This window comes from Schistocerca americana, chromosome 11 (genome assembly GCF_021461395.2).
Source record: "Schistocerca americana isolate TAMUIC-IGC-003095 chromosome 11, iqSchAmer2.1, whole genome shotgun sequence".
NCBI lineage: Eukaryota > Metazoa > Arthropoda > Insecta > Orthoptera > Acrididae > Schistocerca > Schistocerca americana.
The window spans coordinates 44,594,693-44,618,349 of NC_060129.1; the positions used below are offsets into that span (position 1 = coordinate 44,594,693).

Here is a 23,657-nt window from a genome sequence, read left to right on the forward strand (position 1 = left end):
ATAAAAAAAAAAGTGTTACAGTCACTGGTGTAAATATGATGTCTTTTATAAACTGCAACCTTTGTAATGTGACAAGATACTACAGCTTTCAAAGTATTCTACTTCCTACCTCAGCAATTGCTGGTGTGGAGACACAGCAGTAGTTTAATATATCTTAAACTGAATTTTTATGTATCAAAAAGGTTTTATTTGTGTATTACAAAATTATAAGAAACATTTTTCTGTTTCATGTCAAGAGCCAGAGTGATGCAGCATGTTGACAGCAGAATCTCATTTGCGGCAGCCACAGATGCTGAGCTGGCCGCTTAGGGTAAAACCCACTCTTCTGAAGCCAGATATAGTGCCATACCTTGTATAAAAGTTACAATAAATGATGATAAAAATAGTAAAAATCAGACAACTTGTGTTTCAGACCAGACCAACATACCTCAAACATCTGCCTTACAATCATCTAAATTGAAGTCAGTTCACTGATAGAAGCAGACCACACAGCACACTATACACACCATCTATTCCAATAGCAGAGACCTGTTAATACTACTTCCTTCTGGCTTAGTGACAAAAAAGTTTTTCTGCTGTCAAGTAATCTCATTTTATTTCCATCGAATGCAGCCATTTGCGTGTATTATTCTAATTTTGGCAGCAAATCTCATTTGTGCACCACAATTTCATGAAGATTCTCAGTGCCCCACACTCTCAAACTGCGGTGAAAAACACTTAAAAGAGGGGGGGGGGGGGGCCTTGGTTCCTTGCAGAATATCAGCTGGAAGGCAAAATATTCCTGTTGTGTAGTCTAGTACGTAAAACTCTTTTCACTTTGACATTTTGTCGAGGCACTGGACTTATCGCCAACTGATACGCACGATGCAATCTCCGAGTTTACAATTCTATTCGTGCATCAATCATATTTGCACATATAATACTTTGGAAATATAGAGAACTTCGAAAACAAATGAATAATTCATCCATTCAGAAAGCTGTTGCACTCAGCGACTTATATTGACTTGTAAATTATGGATTGCAGTGGTAAGTCTTCCTTTTTAAATTTTATTGTGCAGATCTAGATTTCGGCTAGAAGCTAGCCATTCTCAATGCACTATTATTTTCACTCAATGCACGAAATTCCCTGTTGGTCGGGCTCCATCCCCAGTTCATTGAATAATTTACAGCAACCCTCCATTTACTTAACCATACAGGAAGTTTTGAAAGAAAATAGTTACATACATCTGTAATAACAGACATCTGTTTACAATACACTATACACTTTTTCAACAAACACTGCTACAGAGCCCTAGAATCATCAAATTTAGATAAATGGCAAATTTGCAGAAGCAACCAATGATTTATATTTTTAATGTCTTTTTGTATATGTTTTAATTTGCAAACTCTCACTTTATGTTAGATGCTCACTGAAGGAATGCATCACAGTACACTTCAGACAAGGGGATCAAAGTCTATAAACAGTTTCTGCATTTTTTCTTTAATACTGTAAATCACAATTAAGTTGGTACACATTTTTACTGTCAGCAACAAAATCCCATAAGTTGTAAATCTACTGGAATTGAAAGTGAGTATTACAAAGAGGCCTGTCCAAGATGCGCAATTACCTTCTTTACACAGTGTTCTTACATCTGAATAAAAATTTAAAATTAAGTGCACTCTCCGGACTATATTTTGACAAGATGACTATGTGAAACTACGAAAATGAGGCCAATGCTTCTGTTTTGTATCCACATAAATAGAATTCAGAGCAAAACGTGCTGAACAGATCTGCATTTCATCTCCACCCTTCTCCTTTATGACAGCCCGAGATCTGCCGGGTACATTTTCGACGAGGTATCTGAATGTTTGTGGAGGAATGGCAGCCCATTCTCTCTCGGCAGCCAAAACGAGACTAGGTACATATGTCGGATGCTGCAGTCCGGAGTGAAGTTAATGTTCGAAATCGTTCCGGAGGTATTCCGTTTGGTTCAGGTCGGGACTCAGTGCAAGCCAGTCCGTTGCAGGAATGCTACTGTCCACACACCACTGCCTCGTAACTGCTGCTTTATGATTTGGTGCATTCTCATGCTAGTGCATGCAGTACACAATATTGTGAATGTACTCGTATCCTTCTGAACTTAAAGAGTTTCTTGTGGACAATACGGAGACCACACCCTAATCACAAAAAAACCATACCGTAAACTGCCTCCTCTGTCCTTCACTACTGGCACTACACACAGTGGCAGGTAACTTTCTCCACACATCCGCCATACGCAAGCCCTTCCATCATATTGCCACACGGTAGTGTAATCTGTCACCCCGAATCACTCATTTCCATCCGTCCACTGTCCAGTAGCATTACTCTATACACCAACCCAAATGTGTCTTAGCACCGACAATAGAAATGTGTGGCTTACGAGATGCCGCTTGCCCGTTCTTTTAAACTCTGCCTGGGTGGCGGTAGCACTCAAACACACGAGTGATTCCTTCCACTGATTTCGTGCATTCTTTTACAACCGCCCTCCGTAAGGCTTGACGGTTCCCTCCTGTCGGAATACGAGGTCTGCACAATATCTTATTAGCTGCAGTCGTTCTTTCACGTTTCCACTCCGCTGCCACATAATCGACAGAAGACTGACAGGTTTAGGAAGGCTGAACGTTCCTGAAGGATTTTGTACTCCAGTGAAATCAGATGACTAGTCTATGTTTCAAGTCACTCAGCTGTCCTCAATGGCCTATCCTGCTTTCCTGCTTCTCTACTGACAACACAGTAACAGCCCCCCCCCTCCTCCTTTTACACTGGCAGGTCTGCATCTTGTGACCTCGCGTACGCAATTCTGTATTACACAGGGACAGCCAGATCCTCTGGATCATATACTGTACGAGTTCACTCCATTGTTTGTTACTATTCAGTTTCACCCCAAGAAATTTTATACACCATTTCACTTATTGCACAGGTGTTATGTCTGCTTCAAGTAATAAAGTGTCACGTCAGTTGTTTGTAACCAAATAATGTACGCCTCTACGAGATTTAAACTCTAAACTGGTGCGAATCAATTGCATGCCTGCTCAGTTACCATCTCAGCTTGGACTGTTAAGGTTGAGCTGGAGCCTTAATTACTAAGTTTCTGTTATCAGCAGCCACTGGGAGCACAGAAGAAACCAGCTACCCTACAGCCACAATACACTAATTCTCCAGACAAATCAGTACAAACAGCCCGACTGACTGTGCTCCTCGGACAGTGCACAAACCTATCGATCGAGTCTTCCGATCCACGGTGCCCAAATTTACAGTTGTCACCTTTCGTACCGAAGGCACCTCGTCCAGTAAAGACGGGTTGCCGAGCAGACAGTGAAGAGAACACAATCTCGATGCTGCGTGCGTCCGACAAACCTACTGACACACCGACCGGAAGCCGAGGCCTGCAACTCTTGGCTGAAATATCTCTCGACTAATATGGAAGTGCCATATTCACAAAACCTCAAACTCATCTTGTTAACAGCATTTACATCGGAAAATAAGACAAATTTTAACAATCAAACTTTTCCACAAAATAGTTATGTCAGTCTACAAGCAGCTAAACCCCATTTTCTCCTTCAGTGGACCAGTGAAGTTGAGGAATCAAAAATTCAACTTTGTGACAGGAGATTTTAACTGAATGGGGTATGAATGCAGAGAATAATGGTGAACTGCTGCAACAATGGACAGATTCCAGTGAACTATCTCTTATTCGTGACAGTAGACTGTCAACTTACTTCAACAGCAGCCACCTGCAAACAGGATATAATCCACACCCAATTTTTCCTCTTTCTTAGCATAATACAACAACGCACTAAAATATTACGCAGTCCTATTCGTAAATCTCAACAAAGACCAATCCTGTGTCAGTTTCATTCAGCAATCCGACCACAGTGTGTTCCCTTTCACCTTTGATATAACTTCACAAAATCAGATTGCCCAAATTTCTTTTCTTTGCTGAATGTCTTGCTCCAAAATATCAAACCCACTCGAGAAGCATATGACCAGTTCACAGAGACTTAAGAACAATTTCAGTAATTCTATTCCCTGCAGATATCGCACAAACTCCATTGAGGGTATCAATTCAAATGTGATCTTGCAACTACAAAATTACTACCATCCATTCAAACAGAACTCAGTGGGTGTTCTGTTACAGCCTTGTCAAACAGAAAGGGTGGGGGTGGGGGGGCTGGGGGGGGGGGGGAGAGAAAAGAGAGAGAGAGAGAGAGAGAGAGAGAGAGAGAGAGAGAGAGAGAGAGAGAGAGAGAGCAAGAGCAAGGATGGAAGAACTGGAGCAGTCAAAAGGCCTGGAAATGAAGATCAATAGAGATCCAACTATGAGTAATACCCACTAAGATGCAACTGCCAATCAGATTGCTCATCAATTTCCTATGAATGGCAAAACTGAACAAGAAGCCAAAACCAGGCAATTTACGTGGAAGATACCTTCAAATAAAAATAAAAAAATAAAAACTTAATCAGAAAATGAAATAGTCTATTGCAAATTAGGAATATCTGCTGGTTTGGATGGTATTCATCTTGAACATAGAAAGAAATTTCGAAGTTCAACAAATGAATAAGTGATATAGCTTTGTAATAAATCCCTAAGTGTCTCCAAGATCCCTAAAAAAATGTAACTGCTGTTGTTAAGCCTGGAAAGGACATTAAAGACTGAAGGAACTATAGGCCAAGACCTCTGCTGCATCGCCTATATAAGACTCCCAAAAGGGTGCTACTCAACGGACTCGTCCAGGCTATTGATCGACACCACAATCCACCACAGGCAGGCTTCAGAACAAACAAAAGTGCTGCCACGAAAGTTCTTAACATCACTCGGCACACTGAGGATCGATCCGAAAACCGACAAAACACAGGGATAGCTTTCATTGACCTCAGCACTGCATATGACAGTGAACTACCATCAATTGTTAACAGAAGATGTTTGCACTCGCAATGTACCTCAAACTTACCAGACTGAGTCAACCTTACTGCAGAATTATAGTTTTTTCTTAACTTTCAATGTCAACTAAGTAAATGGAGAATACAGAAAAATGGAATGCCGCAAAGAAGCAAAGCCTGGCTCCATTATTATTCAATACTTACACTAATCACAAACCACTCTCAAACAACACAAGAGATTTTATTTACGCAGACAACCTTGGACTAGCTCAACACGGTGCAGCCTTAAAAAAGATACACAGTGGCCAAAATAGAGTTACAGAGTCTTACAAACAACATACAAAAAATTCACTCTTATTTTAAACACAAAATAAAGAGTACTAAAAAATAATAACAAAAAATAACAACAATAATTATTATTATTAAACACAATGTATTGAACATTCAATAGGTCAATAGTTCAGAGGAGACACTGGAATAATCATCACAAATTTCTATACACAACTCAGCACATTTCAACACGTTTCTGGAAACTTTTGTCAATTCATCTGGTGCGATTTCCACAATCACATTGCAAATGTTTGTTTTCAACTCTTCAGCTCTATGTGGGTTGTTACTTTACCCTTTAAATTACACCACAAATAAAAAACATGTAGACAGATCAGGCAACCTGTGAGACTATAACCTTGTTGAACCTGCACATTTTTCTCCAAAAGCTTCATGGATGTATGACATCGATACTGAAAATCTTTCTGGAAAAACACGTACTCTCATTCTTCCTCCATTAGATGTGCTATGAATGGTTGCAACAATTCCGTTAATACACTTGAGAGTTCATAGTGTTAAAGAAAATGGAGCCTACAATCTGTTAATCTGAAACCGCACACCAAACACCTACTTTCAAATTGCGCAGAAGCCACTCAAAGTGGTCTCTGGGATTGTCTGTTGCCTAATTGCATATGTTTTGAGAGTTCATGTACACACTAAGGTGAAAACATGATTTGGCCAAGTTAAAGTAAAGATTTGGATCCAGATAACTATCAGCAACAGGCGAGAGTAACCATTCGGAGTAGTGATGATGTGTGTAATTCATAGGTTTTAATGCTTGCACCACTCTTACTTAGTATGTTTGCATATGTGACAGCTTCAACACGTTCTGCCAGGCTAGAGGTGTAGTTTATTTCCGTGAACTTCTTGTGATATTGTCCCGCTGGCAGTGCACCTCCAAGTACTCATCGAGAAGTCACTGTCGATCGTGAATGACTGAAGTTTGGGAACAACGGAGATCACCCATTGTTTGGCCATCGACAGCCTCAAACTAGGCAGAAATGAAAGGAAAGTATCCCCCAGACATCAAAGCCTCAAACGTATATCCAGATAATGCAAGACTTCTACTGTTGAAGTCTTGCTACAGCCACATGAACATCTTTCAGCTAGCTGCGAGGACTCGTCGCTTAGGAGGCCAGCGAGAGTGAGTGTGGTCGATAACGCACTGTCACTCGTGTGAGTCAATGCCCTTTCTGGCAATTTTCATGCTCACACGAGATCTATTGCTTGCCATATGTGCGGCTCAGTTTTGAAGAAATGTTATTGGAATGCAGATATGATTAATTCCTTTGTCTAGTTTTTGTAATCTAAACACACACAACTATAATTATCATGTAGTCACCTATCTATTAACTGTATACATTTGGCATATTTCTGACACGAGTAAATGGAAATAAAATCAGCAACCATTACATTTTTAATCATCCTTGGGTTGTCGTTATGTAGGACAGAGGTACCAAAGCAAAGGAACAGATTGTACAAGTTTCCTCTTCAGAACAAAGACGAACTCTCCGACCACACACAGCATGCCACAATTACTATTTGTTGCTGGTTTTGAAACCGCACAGAGATGAATGAGACTTATCAGAAATTTATTGACAATTGTGACTTACAAGCAAATGGTATGCACATAAAACTGAAAGTGATGTACATAAAATTTTTAAACAGTATTTATTGCAATTCATTATACATTTCTTTGCCAGTTCTATCAAGACTGCTCATTGCTTGGTGGCAATGACACAAAAAGAGTCCAGATATTTTAGTATAGAATATGTAACGCATATTTGCAGCAGTACAAAACCAACTGCACGTAAAGGTAATACGTACACAGAAACATACATTCTTTCTCAAATTTATATTTGGGAAAATTTGTGGTTTTACTGCTTGCTGCTCCCATCTATACAGCTGCATACTGTGCAGCACAGCCTGTATTTCAAAATGCATAACATATGTATGTAATTGTGGTTGGTATTTTATGTGCCTTATGAGTAAATGAATGTCCATTAAATGTGGGTAGCATTTTTCAGGTAGAAATGGCCCACCAGGTGTTTCTAATGCTTCCTTCAATGTTGAGGGCTAATACTTCAGTTCTGTTTCTACATGACTAGAATACAATTATAACTAGGTAGGTGAAACTTTAATAATGACTAACATTCTTTTCTGTAATAATAATGTTAAAAACATCACTATAAAATTAATATTAGCATTAATAAGGCTGGAATGTAACAGCAATACAACTGCTCTACTTCGTAAGGACTGTGGGTCATATGCACAAGGAAAATAACTTTGTGATAAATTTTTTGTTGGTGAAGCACATCAAAGGTTCTTCTGTTAAAGCACAACAATCCATTTGTAAATTACGGAAACTGTGAACTGAATCCGACTGTGTAAAAACAGGGTCAGAAAAAAGTAGTTTTCTCAGAAGAATTTCCTGTTTCAAAACGATTCTATCACTGCCTCTGCCCAAAGCAGGAGCATTACGAGAGGATATTATCTCTCAAGTTATGTAAGTATTACCAGATAACGTTTTCTTTTACTCTTCCAAAGAATCTCGTCTGACCCACACTGCATGACTCACGAAGTTCGTGAGAAGGAATTACACAACCGAAAACTATGTTCAGTCTTATCTCTCGCTACAGCTTCTATACTGTCCAGGTATTATACATCTTCGGGCTATTGCAACAGCTATTCTGTCGCAGAAATATCCAAGGAAATTTCCTATTCTAGTTTTTAATGTACTTTTATTTATTGCAAGCAAACGTCTTCCTTCAGGTCGACTTTTCAAAACGCATCAAACAAACCTAACATAACATTCCCAAAACTTATCCGAATCTCAAGTTTTCAGTACCAGCACTACTCGGTTGGGATGACAACTGTAGACCCGTTAATGAGTCGGGAAAACTTAAACACAATAAAATTCGGATTGCAAAATGTAACAAAGGAATCCACCATTAAAAAAAATAATAATAAGAGATAAAAAAAAACACCAGAGCTAACCAAAAATATATTTCGATGGATTGACTTGACAGAAGAAAACCAACAGTGAGGATCTCAAAAAAAAAAAGGCTTTGTGAGTTACACACTAGGCACATGAGGGGGCCGCTTTTGTTAAAAACTTTGTAAGTAATAATGTCAAGTGCATTTCTAGGTCGTCATCGGTGAGAGTTAAATTTATTGCTTTCTTACCGCTAAAACTAGACAGAAGTCTTAAACGCACACCATTCAATTCTAAAACTCGGGCTCATTATATAGGACGCTACTCTAGTTGATAATAGCCATAATCGCAGAGCTCAGATCCGACCGTGATCTAAAACTCATGTATGTTTTAAATTCAACAGCAGCTCTATCGAACGGCGGTTGCACGTAGTTTGTACGAAACTACATGCACAATCCCAGCACAACATAATGCACGGCTTTCGTGACTTACCTCCCCCGTAGCAACATTCTTCAGCTGATTCTTTCCCAGAGCATCAAGGTCTATCTTTGATTCGGTCATTTCAAATCAGAAGCGTAACGCTGTGACAGATTATCACTACACTCCCTAGACAGTGCAAGAAACTATTCCGACGCCGGACAGAAAAGCACTCGTAACCTTGGACTCAGCCAATAAAGACGCACTTGTACCTTACGCAGTAGTCGCCAGATGGCTGTATTGTCGCTTACGTAAGGTACCGCGCCCATTCGAGTTCCCTGGCATGACAGAGGGAATAGCATGTTTCCACAGCGCTGTTGTGTGGCATTTGAGGCGTTGGGGCTACCTATGCACACATTTTCGTAAACTGCGTAAAATTAATATGATGCCAGATTTCGACACGTGTAATTTGATGTTTAACGATTAATGTTAACTACCCCGCCCAAACAGACCGACTATACTCTCTCCCCGACCCCGGCACAGCATTTGCTCCTAATGTCAGTCAGAAAATTTAAAAGTACTTATAATGAATCTAGACATTATCGACCGACGGTGTTGTGCTGGTGAGATTGTGTAACTGACTTTTGTGGTAGACAACATGAAAGATGATGATGTGATAAGCCAATAAGTCAGATCCACTACTGCAAGCTCTGCGTTCTCCAGACCTTCAAATTTTTCGCCATCTTCTTTGTTGTTGTGTATGGTGCTTGTATCTTAACGTTGACAGGTAGCTGATTTCTTCTACCTCTAGTCCTCTTCCGGGTCAGCATTCGTTCCAGTGTATTCTACATTGTGCAACCTCTTCTTATCCAATGTTCTAGCCAGTTTCTTTTTCTCCTCTAAATTGCATTCAGTACGCGTCTTTTCCTATTCACGCGTTTTTTCTCATTCACTCTGCATAACATGAACTCATTCCTCATTTTATCTGTTCTATTCACACCTTCCAATTTTCTCCAGAAACACACATTAAAAGCGTCTAAGAGTTACTCCATTCTTGCTCTAATTTTTCTTTCACTTAACCACAGTACTCCTGTGAAACATTCATATCTTTTTCTCCAAATATTTCTGCCATCAATTTTTGTGCTTGGGCTAGGTGAATGTTCTTTCTAGCTTAAGTCATTGGATGTTATATAATTAATCTAATTTTTGATGCACTGTTTCATTGTTGCAGTTTCAAGTGTTGTTTGTATCATGCATATAACAAAATCAATCCCTGTTTGTTGTATGAGTATGTACTGTGTGGAGATTACCTAAGTATATAAGCGTAATTTTTGGTGTGATAGGCACTTGTAAATGAGCGGCTACGTACATTCGAAACTAGTCACGAGTATAAATTACACAAACTGTGACATAAATTTAATAAAGAATTAATAGACAATTGTTTCCAAGAAAAACCTTCACACACAGCAAGCCACATTACCATAAAGTGAAGCGGAAGGTGATTCGCTTGCCACTAGTATGCCACGCCTTCACACTTCCAGTCCAGTTCACATATTGTGAATGGGGAGAACTACTGATGGTAAAATGTTCTTTGAATGTGCACTCAAGAGACATTAAAGAATTAAACAGACATGTTGCACGATCGTCTTGACACCCTAAAAATATAAGACGGAATGGGATTCAAAAAACTTCTTATGGGTACTAATGTTACGTAAGACCCCTAGAGATGTTTCGACGGCGCATTTCGAAAAATGACGACAGTTTCAGGCCGCGAATTTCTGCTTCCTTCAGATTAGCAATCGCATTTTGCACCCATAATTCACTGCAAATTTATCGAACAACGAGCAGTGAACTACGTAACTTTAAAGTACCATAATAAATATGACCGATAACGAAAAGAGACTCATTTTAACGTACAGCCGCGAGATGAGACTATAAGATGGAATAGGATGAAGTATTTTTTCCTAACAGTTCCCTGCAATCGATGGAGAACGACTGCAAAAAAGAGGCGAATCCAAAATCTGAGGTTTTAACTTTTTTATGCGGAAAGTTAAACGTAAATATCAATCATGGATTAGGTCTTAGAGTCGCTTCACAATTGCCGCTTCATGGCTGTTGGATACCCCACTTTTCGCAATGAAACGACTGGAGTGTAAACGGCTCGGTATCTTGTGCTGACAGTAACTCACAGGCTGTAGCGACAACATCACTATAGACTTTTCCACTTGTACACGCTTTCCTAAAGTCTGACACAGAATTAAACAGGTGAGTCGCAATAAATTACCTGCGTGGGTGATCTTTGATAGACGCCTGAAGAAAAGAAGCAATACGACGCATTGGCTTCGTCAAACCAATATGAGAAGATAGACTGTCGGGGCATTCTTGCTACTTTTTGAGGACTTGAGAAAAGATGGTGTCAAATTTTTTAACTATTTTAGGACGAGTATGTAAAATTTTACGATCTGCATGTAAGAATAAAAGATTCAATCCAAATCTACAACAAATTCCTTCAGAGAATGTATCCAATCTATACAGATGTCGGCACTCACAATCGGGGATTATGATACATTTTTAAATTTTGTTGTAATTTATGTTCCTGTTTCGACGGACTTTAATACATTGTATAGTATTACGTGTTTGAAACATACTGAAGAACAAAAGACGTACATACTAAAATATACTGAAGAGCCAAAGAAACTGATACACCTGCCAAACATAGTCTAGGGCCCTCGCGAACGTACAGGACTGACAACACGACGTGGCATGGACTCGACTAATGTCTGAAGTAGTGCTGGAGGGAACTGATGCCATGAATCCTACAGGACTGTCCATAAACCCGTAAGAGTACCAGGGGGGGGGGAGGGGTTAGGGGGGGTAGAGATCTCTTCTGAACAGCACACTGCAAGGAGTTCCAGATATGCTCAGAAATGCTCGTGTCTGGGGAGTTTGGTGGCCAGTGGAAGTGTTTAAACTCAGAAGAATGTTCCTGGAGGTTGGGGGTGTCGTAAGTCCGGCGGAATGCACAATGGACATGAATGGATGTAGGGGATCAGACAAGATGCTTACGTACGTTCACCTGTCAGAGTCTTATCTAGACGTATCTGGGGTCCCATATCACTCCAACTGCACAAGCCCCACATTACAGAGCCTCCACCAGCATGAACAAGCCCCTGCTGACATGCGGGATCCATCTGTACGTGTCCATCCTTTCGATACAATTTGAAACAATACTTGTCCGACCAGGCAACATGTTTTCAGTCATCAACAGTCCAACGTCGCTGTTGACGGGCCCAGACGAGACGTAAAGCTTCATGTTGTGCAGCCATCAAGGGTTCATGAGTGGATCTTCGGCTCCAAAAGCCGATATCAATGATGTTTCGTTGAATGGTTCGCACGCTGGCACTTGTTGGGGGGCCAGCATTGAAATTTGTAGCAATTTGCTCAAGGGTTGCACGATTCTCTTCAGTTGTTGTTGGTCCTGTTCTTGCAGGATCTTTTTCCGGCCACAGCGATGTCGGAATTTGGTGTTTCACCGGATTCCTGTTATTCACAGTGCACTCGTGGAATAGTCGTACAGGAAAGTTCCCACCTCACCGCTACCTCGGAGATACTGTATCCCATTGCTTGTTCGCCGACTATAACATCACGTTCAAACTCGCTTAAATCTGGGTCAGCTGCAATTGTAGCAGCAGTAACCGATCTATCAACTGCACTAGACACTTGTTGCCTTATATAGGCGTGCCCACCACAGTGCCATATTATGTCTGTTTACGTATCTCTGTATCTGAATACGCATGGCTGTACCAGAATGAGATTTTCACTCTGCAGCGGAGTGTGGGCTGATATGAAACTTCCTAGCAGATTAAAACTGTGTGCCGGACCAAGACTCGAACTCGTGATCTTTGCCTTTCATGGGCAAGTGCTCTACCAACTGAGCTACCCAAGTACGACTCACAACCCGTCCTCACAGCTTTAATTCTACCAGTACCTCGTCTCCTACTTTCCAAACTTCACAGAAGCTCTTCTGTGAACCTTCCAGATCTAGCATTACTGGAGGAAAGGATATCAGTGCACACTCCACGATAGAGTGCAAATCTCATTCTGGAAACATCCCCCAGGCTGTGGCTATGCCATGTCTCTGCAGTATCCCTTCTCCAAGGAGTGCTAGTTCTGCGAGGTTCGCAGGAGAGCTTCTGTGAAGTTTGGAAAGTAGGAGACGGGTTACTGGCAGAATTAAAGCTGTGAGGACGGGTCGTGAGTCGTGCTTGGGTAGCTCAGTTGGTAGAGCACGTGCCCGCAAAAGGCAAAGGTCCCGAGTTCGAGTCTTGGTCTAGCACACAGTTTTAATCTACCAGGAAGTCTCATGTCTATACCAGTTTCTTTAGCGCTTGAGTGTATATTATCGTAACAAACAAACCTTGTAAATACAAATCGATGCCTGAGAAAAAAACTTTAAATATTTAATTTAGAAATTGAATGAATCAAGTGGTGTGGTTTCAGAGTGTTCTCTGACAGCGAGAGGATGTGCAAAATGTCCCTGTGCAGTCCCGGTAACAGGACTGTAGGGTATGGCGGTGGCTACCATGAGCTCAATGGTGTTCATGGGATGTGCTAGAATAAGCAGTCATACTTTCATCTTCTGGATTTTTCGCGATTTTTTAATTTCAGCCACGATTTGTAAGCTAGAATTTCACTACCTTATCGTCGTCAAAAGTGTCTAAGGACGGAATTGTCGCATTGAAAACGACGTATACCGATCTGAATTTTGCTTCAAGGCACCAATTGGTTCATTTTAAACTGGATATGGTTTGCTTCTTTTTTAAATAATGTTTTGGTTTCTAAAAATTTTTAATGTTCATCATGATAGAAACAGGTAACTACAAGTATAATTTCACAAGAAGGAACACAAACCCATTGGAGACTACAACAACACACGTCAATTACCGACTGATGTGAACGTCAACAATGGCCTGTAGCCCCTTCTCAATAGTTCGCATCGGTTTGCCGTTGCCGGCAATCGGCCATGGCAGTAGGGGGCTGCCGATTCCCCACAGCGGCAGGACGGCAGCCGTGTGCTGCTTGGAAGACGCCGTGAAAGTGTGAAATGTCTCATACCTTCTGCCAACTGTGTTCCCCTGCCACTGACGCGGTAGCAGGACAAGTGTGAAACGACCCTAAAGCATGTTTTACATGAGCGACTTTCTGCTCAAAATCGACCACTCAAAGTGTGTGAACCTTTTTTGCACGTGTCTAAATCAGCAAGCAACTGCAACCCGAGCGTGTCTACCACGCCAATGATCTACCGATAATGCCCGAGTGTGGAGTTCTAAATTTCGGAGTATACTGCACACTAAGCATACGTAGAAAAAAAGGATTTCGGCATCGTCTGCTAGAATCGGAAGTTAAAGCCGGGTTCACACAGGCAACAAAAGTATCGCCACTGCTAATGGCGAACTGCACTTGCTTTGTAGTTGCATGTGTGAACTCTTAGTTTTCGGTGGCGCCATTTAAGAAGCGCAACTTTTGTCACGCCAAAAAAGTTGAACTTGGTTCTACTTTGTTGCGCCATTTTGCCTTCTCCACAATGGAATAACGTCATTCGATTGCTACCCCGCGGCTGGATTCAAACCTTTCTAATGCGCATTCGTTCGCAGCTAGTGCTTTTGTTTGTGCGTTTGTTATTAATATGTCGAAAAAGTGGTCAACAGCGACAGTTATGAGATTCTTGGAGCTGTATCAAGAACGAGAATGCCTTTGGAACTACAAAATTTGAGACATGCTGCATTAATTGAAATAGTAAACAGTATGCGTGAATATGTACTTGGAATTGATGTAGCTGCAACATAATTAAAATTCGAAGCTTCCAAAATGCTTACATGAATGAACATAAAAAAGTACTGAAATCAATTAAGAGTGGTGCGTCTACAGACGGTATTTATACACCCAGCCTTGCTTTGTTTGAAGCTGCAGACCGGTTCTTAAAACATATAGTCGAGACAAGAGAGACGAGAAACACTTTGGTAAGTAATAATTTACATTTATTATGTTTCCAAAACATCTTATTTAGTAATATGTACAGCCGTTTAATCAGCTGAGACAGGTGACGCCATTTTGCAAACTGCGCAATTACGAAGAATTTGTGGCGTCCTGTGTGAACGGTAGCTCACAGCGCCACTTCAGAATGACTTGACTTGTGGCGATACTTTCGTTGCGTGTGTAAACCCAGCTTAACTTACTCTGGCTAAGCTTACTCCTGTTATACAAATGGATTTTGTGCTTTGGTGTCTCCTTAATCTTTATTATGTTGTGTGCTTTCTTTTCGTGGCACACTGAAAAGCTACATAAGATCCTAATATTTTTTCTTACTAGCGTTGTCTTTACAAGATAGGCAAAATATCAGAAACTACAAAGTTATTTACCTATTACAGAAAAACATAAACTATGTAAGAAATAATGAAAGTTATTTTAACTTAAAAAGGTCTGAGTTCTTCGACAAGAAAAATAATTTTTAAAGTTATTTGACACTCAGTAAGAAAACAGTCTGTAAAGGATAAAGGAGAAAACCGCTATTTACTGCGCTCTGGATATTCTTTAATTTTTTGTATGTTCTGAAATGTTTGGATGGCAGTTTCCCACACTTTCAGTTCATATGAGTGTAAAGAATTTAGAACACAGTCATTGACAAGAGTTTTCACTATAAATTTTGCTGTGGAGAAACTCTATTATCACTGCTTGTTCCAATATTTTGCTATGGTATTTCTACTTTCCCGTAAAAATGATAGTCTGTCATAACCTCACTTGCACCGTTCACATGGCGAACTTCTCAACAGATACCTACAACAACATAGGCAATTTTGGCGCTGATGTGTAAACGAAAATGACCACTCCAAACACACGAGACTCAGTACGCGAATAAAATGCCAGGGGCGCTGCAGTAGACTCACTTGTCTCGAGTGGTCAATTGAGACAAGAAAGCCTATCATGTAAAAGGGCTGGCCGACAGTGCCTCGAAGGCAGCACGAGGAGCGATCTGAGACTGTGGGACTGTCAACAATCCCTCTAGCCATTACTGCCCGTAGAAGAATCCTAATGATGCCATTGCTTCTTTATTCAAGTAATTCTCCAGTTGGCCTCACGAGACTGAGTCGACCCCATTCCAGACCTGCTTAGTTCATAAAACTCCGAGGAGGTGCTGGCAATCGAACCCATCTTCTCCTGAACCTGAAGCCAGTGATGCTAACCATTCGACTGTTGGCAGCAGACTTTGGATAAAAACTACTTCGATCAGGGATGTAACTGCGCTATTTATAGTAAAATTAGGCTTTTTGCAGATGATGCGGTTATCTTCAATGAAGTACTAACTGAAAGAAGCTGCATAAATATTCAATCAAATCTTGATAAGATTTTAAGGTGGTGTAAGGATTGGTAACATGCTTTAAATTTTCAGAAATGTAAAATTTTGTGCTTCACAAAACGAAAAAGAAAAAGAAACGTGGTATCCTATGACCACAACATCAATGGGTCAGATTTGGAATCGTCTAACTCATATAAATACATGGGTGTAACACATTATTGGAATATGGAATAGAATGATTACTTAGGCTCAGTCATAGGTAAAGTGGGTGGTAGAATTCAGTTAATTGGTAGAATTGCAAACAGTCTACAAGGAAGACTGATTACAAATCACTTGTACAACTGGTTATTTATTTATTTATTTAGTTCTTTGATCATATGCAGTATAATGTACAAGTTGATACTGGACATAATTCTAGTCATTACAGTAGACAGTTTTTCGAGATTGTCTGCAGTTCTGTGTGTTATATGATGGTTCTAGAATACTGCTCAAGTGTGTGGGACCCATATAGGCCTAACAGGGATAATGAACATATACAGAGAATGGCAGCACAAATGGTCACAGGTTTGTTGAATTTATTTGAGAGTGTCACAGAGATGCTGAAAGAACTGAACTGGTAGACTCTTGAAGACAGAGGTAAACTATACTGGGAAAGTCTATTTATAAAGATTCAACAACTGTCTTTAAATGATTACTCTATGAATATACTATAGTCCCTACATATCACTCACGAAGGGATGGTTTGCGGAGTGTGGGTGTAAATGTAGATGTGTGACAATGATGATGTGGATGATGTTTGGTTTGTGGGGCACTCAACTGCGCCATCATCACCTCCTGTACAAAGTCCCAATTTTTACATGGTCAATTTTATTTTCAGAATCCAATCTAGTCACTTTCACAAATGATGATGATGATGAAATGATGAGGACAACACAAACACCCAGTACCTGGGCAGAGAAAATCCCCAACATGGCCGGGAATCGAACCCGGGACCCCGTGATCCAGAGGTAGCAACGCTAAAATGTAGATGTAGTTTACATAAACAGTTTCTTTTCAGCAGTGCAGCAGATGACTCAACTTTCAGCTTGCATTTTTCCTTGAAATGTAATGATTCCTTGCAAGGCAGGGCTACATGGCCTACCACAAACATTCCATGGAAAAAAACTTGCGCCAATGAGTCTGAACAATGAATCAGTGCATCTAAGATTTGCAAGTGGATAACTGCCACAGGCTACACGTCGAGACCAAACGTGTCAAGTGGTGGCTTGGCGAGCACAACAGTCATGATAATATGGGGCGGGCACACAGCGGTAAGTAGTGCAAACTGTGCTCTGTCTTTCAAGAGAGAGAGCAGTGGTTAACACTCTGGACTCACATTAAGAAGGACTAAGGTTCAAACCCGCATCTGGCCATCCAGGTTTATGTTTCCTGTGATTTCTCTAAATTGCTTCAAGTAAATGCAACGATGGTTCCTTTGAAAGGGCATGCTGATTTCCTTCCCCATCTCTCTTTAACCTGAGCGTGTGTTCCATATCTAACAACCTCGTTGTCGACGGGACTTTAAACACTAATCTCCTATTTCAAGGCATGAAGGAATAAATTTGTTATAGCCTCGATCATCAGCAAAGCCACTAACTGTACAGTGTTAATAGTGAAAATTTTCTATATGTTAATGACAATATTCTAACAAAATACGTCTCATATATTTCTGTAGGGGTTTTCCGCGTCCTGAAGTTCCTGAACCTCACAAGGCTGCAGTCACGATTACGCCCATGTTTTAAATCATAGATATGTGTCTAACATTTAGTCCAGTACCACATTTATGCTTATTATCGATCGTATGGAGTATTGACTGATAACGGTGACTGAATTGACGATTTTTTGGTAGTGAGGATGGTAGAATCACATCTTGGATGGAGATTAATCGGCAGATGTAGACATCAGAGGTGCCTCAAGCAAGTGTGTTGGGATCCTTGCTGTTCACATTTTATGTTAATGGCGATGCAGACAATATCGGTCTGTACACATTATTTTGAATAGCCCTCGTAGTAATGAAATTTTCTCTTCTTATCGGAAGAATGGACACACTGTAACTATCCTGCAGTACAGGGCCAAAATTGAAACATCATTTACTTCCTCCAGCCCAGGAAAACTGAGCAAATCAGTGGGTGGCTTTGCTTCAGGTATGGCCTAGGGTGAACCTTAGACGACATAAAAGCGCCTTTTTTTCATAGACGGTTCCTGAGAAATCTCAAAAACCCATGACTTTTGGATGTGAAAGGTATCAGTTGTGGGGATGGCCATTTCTATAATTTCTATTCGTGTCAGATCTTCAAATTTTTCCATATGTTCTTAAGATGATACTCTCGGGGAACTTGGAAACTTTTTTCTACATCATTATCTGTTTCCACAATCCAGAGCTTCAAATTTATTGTACCTATGCAAAAAGAAATGTCTTTTTTGCACCACAGGACGCAATTACCTAAATAACTAAGTATAGCAAACAGCTCCAATTCTACATGTGTATTCCTTAAGCATTGAACTGGACACTCTATTTTCTCATTTTCGAAAAAAAATGTATTCGTTATGAAGATACATCCGAGAAACCATGAGGTTTGGGTGCTAAAAGTATCAGTTGTAGCGATGGCTATTTTAATAACTTCTTTCCATAGCAAATTTTTGCCGTATGCTCTGAAGATTACGTTCTCAGGGAAGCTTGAAACATTTTCCCAGTATCACTATTCGTAACTAAGATTCAGAGGTTCAAACGTACTGGAGTTGCACATCATATCCTGTCTGAGGCGTAAACGTATTTTTGACTGACATGGTGAACAAATGGCAAAGCTGCTGGGGTCTTTGCAAGGTCACTGAGGGCACCAAACCATGTTTTTAGTCGTTATTTTTTCACCGATAAAACTTTATTACGTGATGTGTCTGTTTAATATCCACTTCACCTCTATACAGGCTGTCTTAACCTGGAAAGTATTCGATGGTGCTACCTGGCGGCGTACAATAATTATTTTGTCACACGAAATTCTTTATACTTGCAAATAAAGCAAACACTGCATTTTTTGGTATACTGTGGGAGTAGCCTAAAAATGTTGTACATTGTTATGTAAAGTATTGTAAAGCAAACTTGCATTGGATGGGAGACGATTTTCAGTTAACCTTATATTCTGCGTACCTATTTGTTGTTTATATATATGTCAAAGCTTGTAAATGCATCGAAGTACAAACTATCAAAACTTTACTTTCAGTTTTTAGAGAATACGTTTTATACTGTATAAATGGCACACACTGGTGTAGCAGGGAAAGAAATTGAACAAGCGGGAAAATGCTCTTGTTCGGAGCACAAACAGAGTTGAAATCGGTCAATACCTGGGTGTAGCACTTTGTGTAGAGATATGAAATGGAATACTTAAGGCCCGTCCACACGCAACGATCTGTCTGCGCAAATGTCTGCGCACATCACATCTGCGCAGACAGATCGTTGCGTGTGAACAGAAGATTTGCACCAACCTGAGGTGTGTGCAAACCTGGAAGTTGGAGTTGGAGGTTTGAGCGAAACCTCTCAAATCTGTCGGTTCAAACCACATCTGCGCAGACAAGTTGGAGCGTGTGGACAGGAGATCGTCGCAAATCTGGCGCGAAACAGCTGTTTGCTCAGTCTAGTGTTTGTATTTGTGTGCACAGGGCATTAAAATGGCTGATACTCGTCAGTGTTCTCGAGAGTTTGTAAGTGAATTCATTGAAATATACAGAAACCACCCATGTTTGTGGAAGATTAAAAGTAAAGAATATAGTGACCGAGACAAAAAGACAGCAGCATACAATGCTCTAATTGAAAAATTGCGGGCAGTTGGCGCCTCGGCAAACAGAGAAACGGTAATAAAAAAATAATTTCGTTGCGAACTGGCGAAATTATTTGCGGATGGATGTCGAAACTTATAATTATCTCTTAAAGCATGTAACCCCTCATATTATGAGAAAAATACTTGTATGAGAAGGGAAATTTCTCCTCATGAACGCCTGGCAGTAACATTAAGATTCCTAGCAACAGGAAGGAGCTACAATGATTTGGAATTTTCTTCTGCAATATCGAAACAAGCATTGAGTGAAATAATACCCAACACATGTGAAGCTATTTACGCTTTCCTGAAAGATGAGTTCATGAAGGCAAGTCAAGTAAATTAGTCTGTCAGTGAACTGTTTACCGAAAAGAGTTATCCAAAGTTCAGAAATCTAGAAGATCTAATGTAGGAGTAAATCAAGTATACCAGCCAACGTTATGGTATTTTGATCTACTTGGCTTTCTTAGTGATCAAGAAACGCCAAGACCAAGCAGGAGTACAATTGAAGATGAAATTGGAGTGTCAATGTGCGAGGAAATGGAACACGAGGTTATGTAAAACAAAACAGGTTCGCCCTGCAACTCTCGCAGTAAATTTACGTGACAAAACTGCTTTCGCTTTAGCAGCCACTGTCTGCACCATTTTGACCGCTTTCTCTGTTTCCTGCGGTTGGTCTGAATGTTTTTTGCAACACAAGTTGCGAACACAGACCACAACAGAACTTCCTCCATTTCTACTTTTCAAAATGACTGAATTAAATTTTGACGTTTTCGGGGAGCGTAGTCGCTTGCCACTGATATTTCTTTTCTACACCGACAGATGGCGGGCGAGTAGTAGATTGGGGTTTGTGTCGTGTGAACACACCACATTTGCAGCGATCTTTTGCATGTACAGACATCTGCGCCGATGTCTGCGCAGACAGATCGTTGCGTGTGGACCGGGCTTTACACGGACTAAATCGTAAGTAAAACACCCCACAAACTTCGGTTTATGGGTTGAATATTTGGGAGATGCAATGAGTCGACAAAAGAGATAGCTGACAAATCATTTGTGCGACCCGTTTCAAAATATTGCTGAATTAGTTTGACCCGTTCGAAGTAGGACTAACAGCGGATGCTGAAAGTTTGCAGAGAAGGGTTATAAAGTGGTCAGCAGTTAGTTTGATCCGTGGGAGTGTGTCACAGCGATGCTGAAGAAATTTAACTGGCAGATAAAGACGGAAACTATCCTGAGGAAGCATAACAACAAAATTTCCAGAACTGGCTTTAAATGACAACTATAGGAATATGCGACAACACTTTACGATTGCTCTTGTAGTGATGTTGAGGATAAGATCAAATTAATTACCGTGTGTACAGAGGCATTTAAACAGACATTCTCTCCGCACTTCATTCGTGAATGGAACGGTAAGAAGCCCTAACAATTGGTACAGATGGAAGTATGTTTTGGCACGCAATTCATAGTAGGTTGCAGAGTATGGATGTAGACGGAGACGTTAAGCGGTGACCAGTCGTTCTTCAGCAGCAAATGCTTGTCTCATGATACTTCCCTGTTTCACGGTCAGTACAGGCACCAAACGTAACAATGTAATGAACTGTCGTTGCCCATCCTCAGATGATAACGAATATCTTCACGATTCCTGTTTGTTAGTCATATAACTAAACTGTTGTCGGTAAGTAATCATTTCTTCCACATATTTCTTTTTCCTGATAATAAGCATATAACAATTCTACCAGTACAGTGGCAGATTGCTTCTTTTTTGATAGAATAGGAGGTATGCCCCGCCATTGCTCGAAAGAAACCGAGAGCATACTGACAAAATTGAGAGCCACGTCGGACCCTCTGGTTGCCGTGTCTGGATCACTGTTCTGTAGAGGCCTCTCAAATAGATAATGAACTCTATACCGTTTTTGTCAAGCTAGCTGACGTGGCAGTGAGCCAGTAGACTGTTTCCAGAGGGCAATTGATCTCCCGGTGTTATGGTAAGGGGGATGTGTGCGAGTTTATGTTGCCTGTTGACGTCTATCTCGAAGGTGTTGCATTCCAAGGTTGGCTACCCTACTGTATATTGTCAATTGTTACGAAGCCCAATAATCCAATTTCAAGAGTGCAAGTTGAGCTAGCGGGTGGTTTGAACTGTCATTGGACTTAATGATTTTTGTTCAAAATGTAGAAGTACATCGAATGTCATTGTCTTTTTCCAATGAGAAAGCCATGATGGCAATATGCAGTATTCATTTCAATATTAACTTTCATAGTAAATGCATGGCTCTCGAAAAACGTCTTTTCACATTTATAGTATAGACCATATATAAATATGTGAATCGTAGAATATATTAATTACTTAGAGGCTTGTCTCATTTCATTCGGAATTAAATCACTTCAATATAATTCCACGTGTTTTGAGAAACCTTTACTAATGAGAACATTTTAACTGAAATCCCTATTTATGACAAAAAAAAATTCTCAACATCTTAATAGTTGCATATCGAAAGCCCATAACCTTCACATTTTATGAGGTTAGTGCAGTGCCGATATTGATTACGTTTACGAACCATGTCTTTTCACCATTTATATAATAGTGTTCTACAATTTTCTACCGATAAGGCCTAATTTTTGTCCGTAGCAAACAGTTTTTTTTTTCTTCGCTTGATTTGTTCTTACGTAACATTTCCGGCAGTTTTATGTTGGAAAGGGTATAGAAAATGAGAGAACTGTTGCTCTCGAATTGTGATTTAACGAATGCTACAAATTTGGCAGACGGTGATCGTAAACTGGAGCTCTCGAACCATCAAACGCCACTCACCAGAAATGAACGTGAACAGCAAAGTTTCGCAGAGAAGATCAAACGGATTACAGAACAAAAGAAACCGTCATATTCGTTTGAAATATCGCCAGCGAAATCCGAAAAGGATTTCCAACACTTAGTGAAGAGGTATTTTCAATAGTTTGTTCCTAGCAGTAATTACTTCTTAGACAAGTTTTACTTGCAATGTGGGTAACTTCATACAGCAGACAAAATTAAATGCCTGTTACTTAGATAATGATACCACAGAGATCATTTAAACGTCTATTTTTTGAGTAGTTTTATGCCATCATAATTTTATGCATAATTATCTTAGGCCTTTACACCGATTCAGAGTGTGTGCATGAATGTAAGTTGCATGATAGTGTTGTTTTCCAGGAAAAGCAAATGCAAATAATTTTTAATTTGCGGCAAAAAAATGTCGCATAACATTATTGATAGTTATACAAGATTTCTGTGTTTTTACCCTTTTGTTGTAAATCAACATAGCCTCAGTAGTGACAAAATACATGACATGAAAATACGGTAGTATATGCAGTGTCATAAAAATGAACAACTTGAACTTTTGTGAAACTGAATAAATAGTCATTGCCTGTATATAAATACCATGTTTTTAGAGAGCCATATGAGGACAGTTTTCCCTCATAATTGAATGTAGTAACTAGACAAATCCTCTTGAGTGAAGTTTACAGGTAAAGGACCAAACCCTTCCATATTGGAGACAGCCAGGAGAATAATTGAAAAGTCTTATAATAGATCAACTCCATATAGTTACCGCGACATTATGCAATTCCAAATGAATAAATATGACTTACAGGTATCAGAATCAAACAATGGAAAATCCAGGCTGGAATGATGACAGTATTATGTGAAGGATAAATTGGTACTTACCATACAGAGGAGAGTTGAGTCACAGACAGGCATGACACCATAGGTAGAGATCATTTGGTAGACCCTGGCTGGGGCTTTAAGCTGTTGAGCATGCGGAAGTACACTGAACTGAGATGGCACCTACCGATATGGCTGCTTTGCACTTAGAAATCTCCCATTATGTTGACCTGAATACT

The 23,657-nt window shown here is 40.2% G+C and overlaps 2 protein-coding genes across 3 annotated transcripts in view; one reads left to right on the forward strand and one right to left on the reverse strand.

The window, feature by feature from the left end:
• LOC124553589 (prostamide/prostaglandin F synthase-like) overlaps positions 1-8,850 on the reverse strand; it is a 40,162-nt gene extending 31,312 nt beyond the window's left edge. Inside the window, exon 1 of the mRNA XM_047127443.1 lies at positions 8,655-8,850. Coding sequence (XP_046983399.1) covers positions 8,655-8,723 — 69 coding nt within the window. The 5' untranslated portion in view covers positions 8,724-8,850. The remainder of the gene's footprint in view (positions 1-8,654) is intronic.
• Positions 8,851-21,691: 12,841 nt separating this feature from the next.
• Positions 21,692-23,657, forward strand: part of LOC124553740 (methylenetetrahydrofolate reductase) — a 108,900-nt gene continuing 106,934 nt past the window's right edge. Inside the window, exons 1-2 of one of the 2 annotated variants that reach the window (XM_047127676.1) lie at positions 21,692-21,773; positions 22,545-22,719. In XM_047127676.1, the coding sequence (XP_046983632.1) occupies positions 21,764-21,773; positions 22,545-22,719 (185 nt within the window). In that variant the 5' untranslated portion in view covers positions 21,692-21,763. Of the gene's footprint in view, positions 21,774-22,337; positions 22,720-23,657 lie in introns of those variants that run through there. The other variant, XM_047127675.1, reaches the window with a different exon arrangement.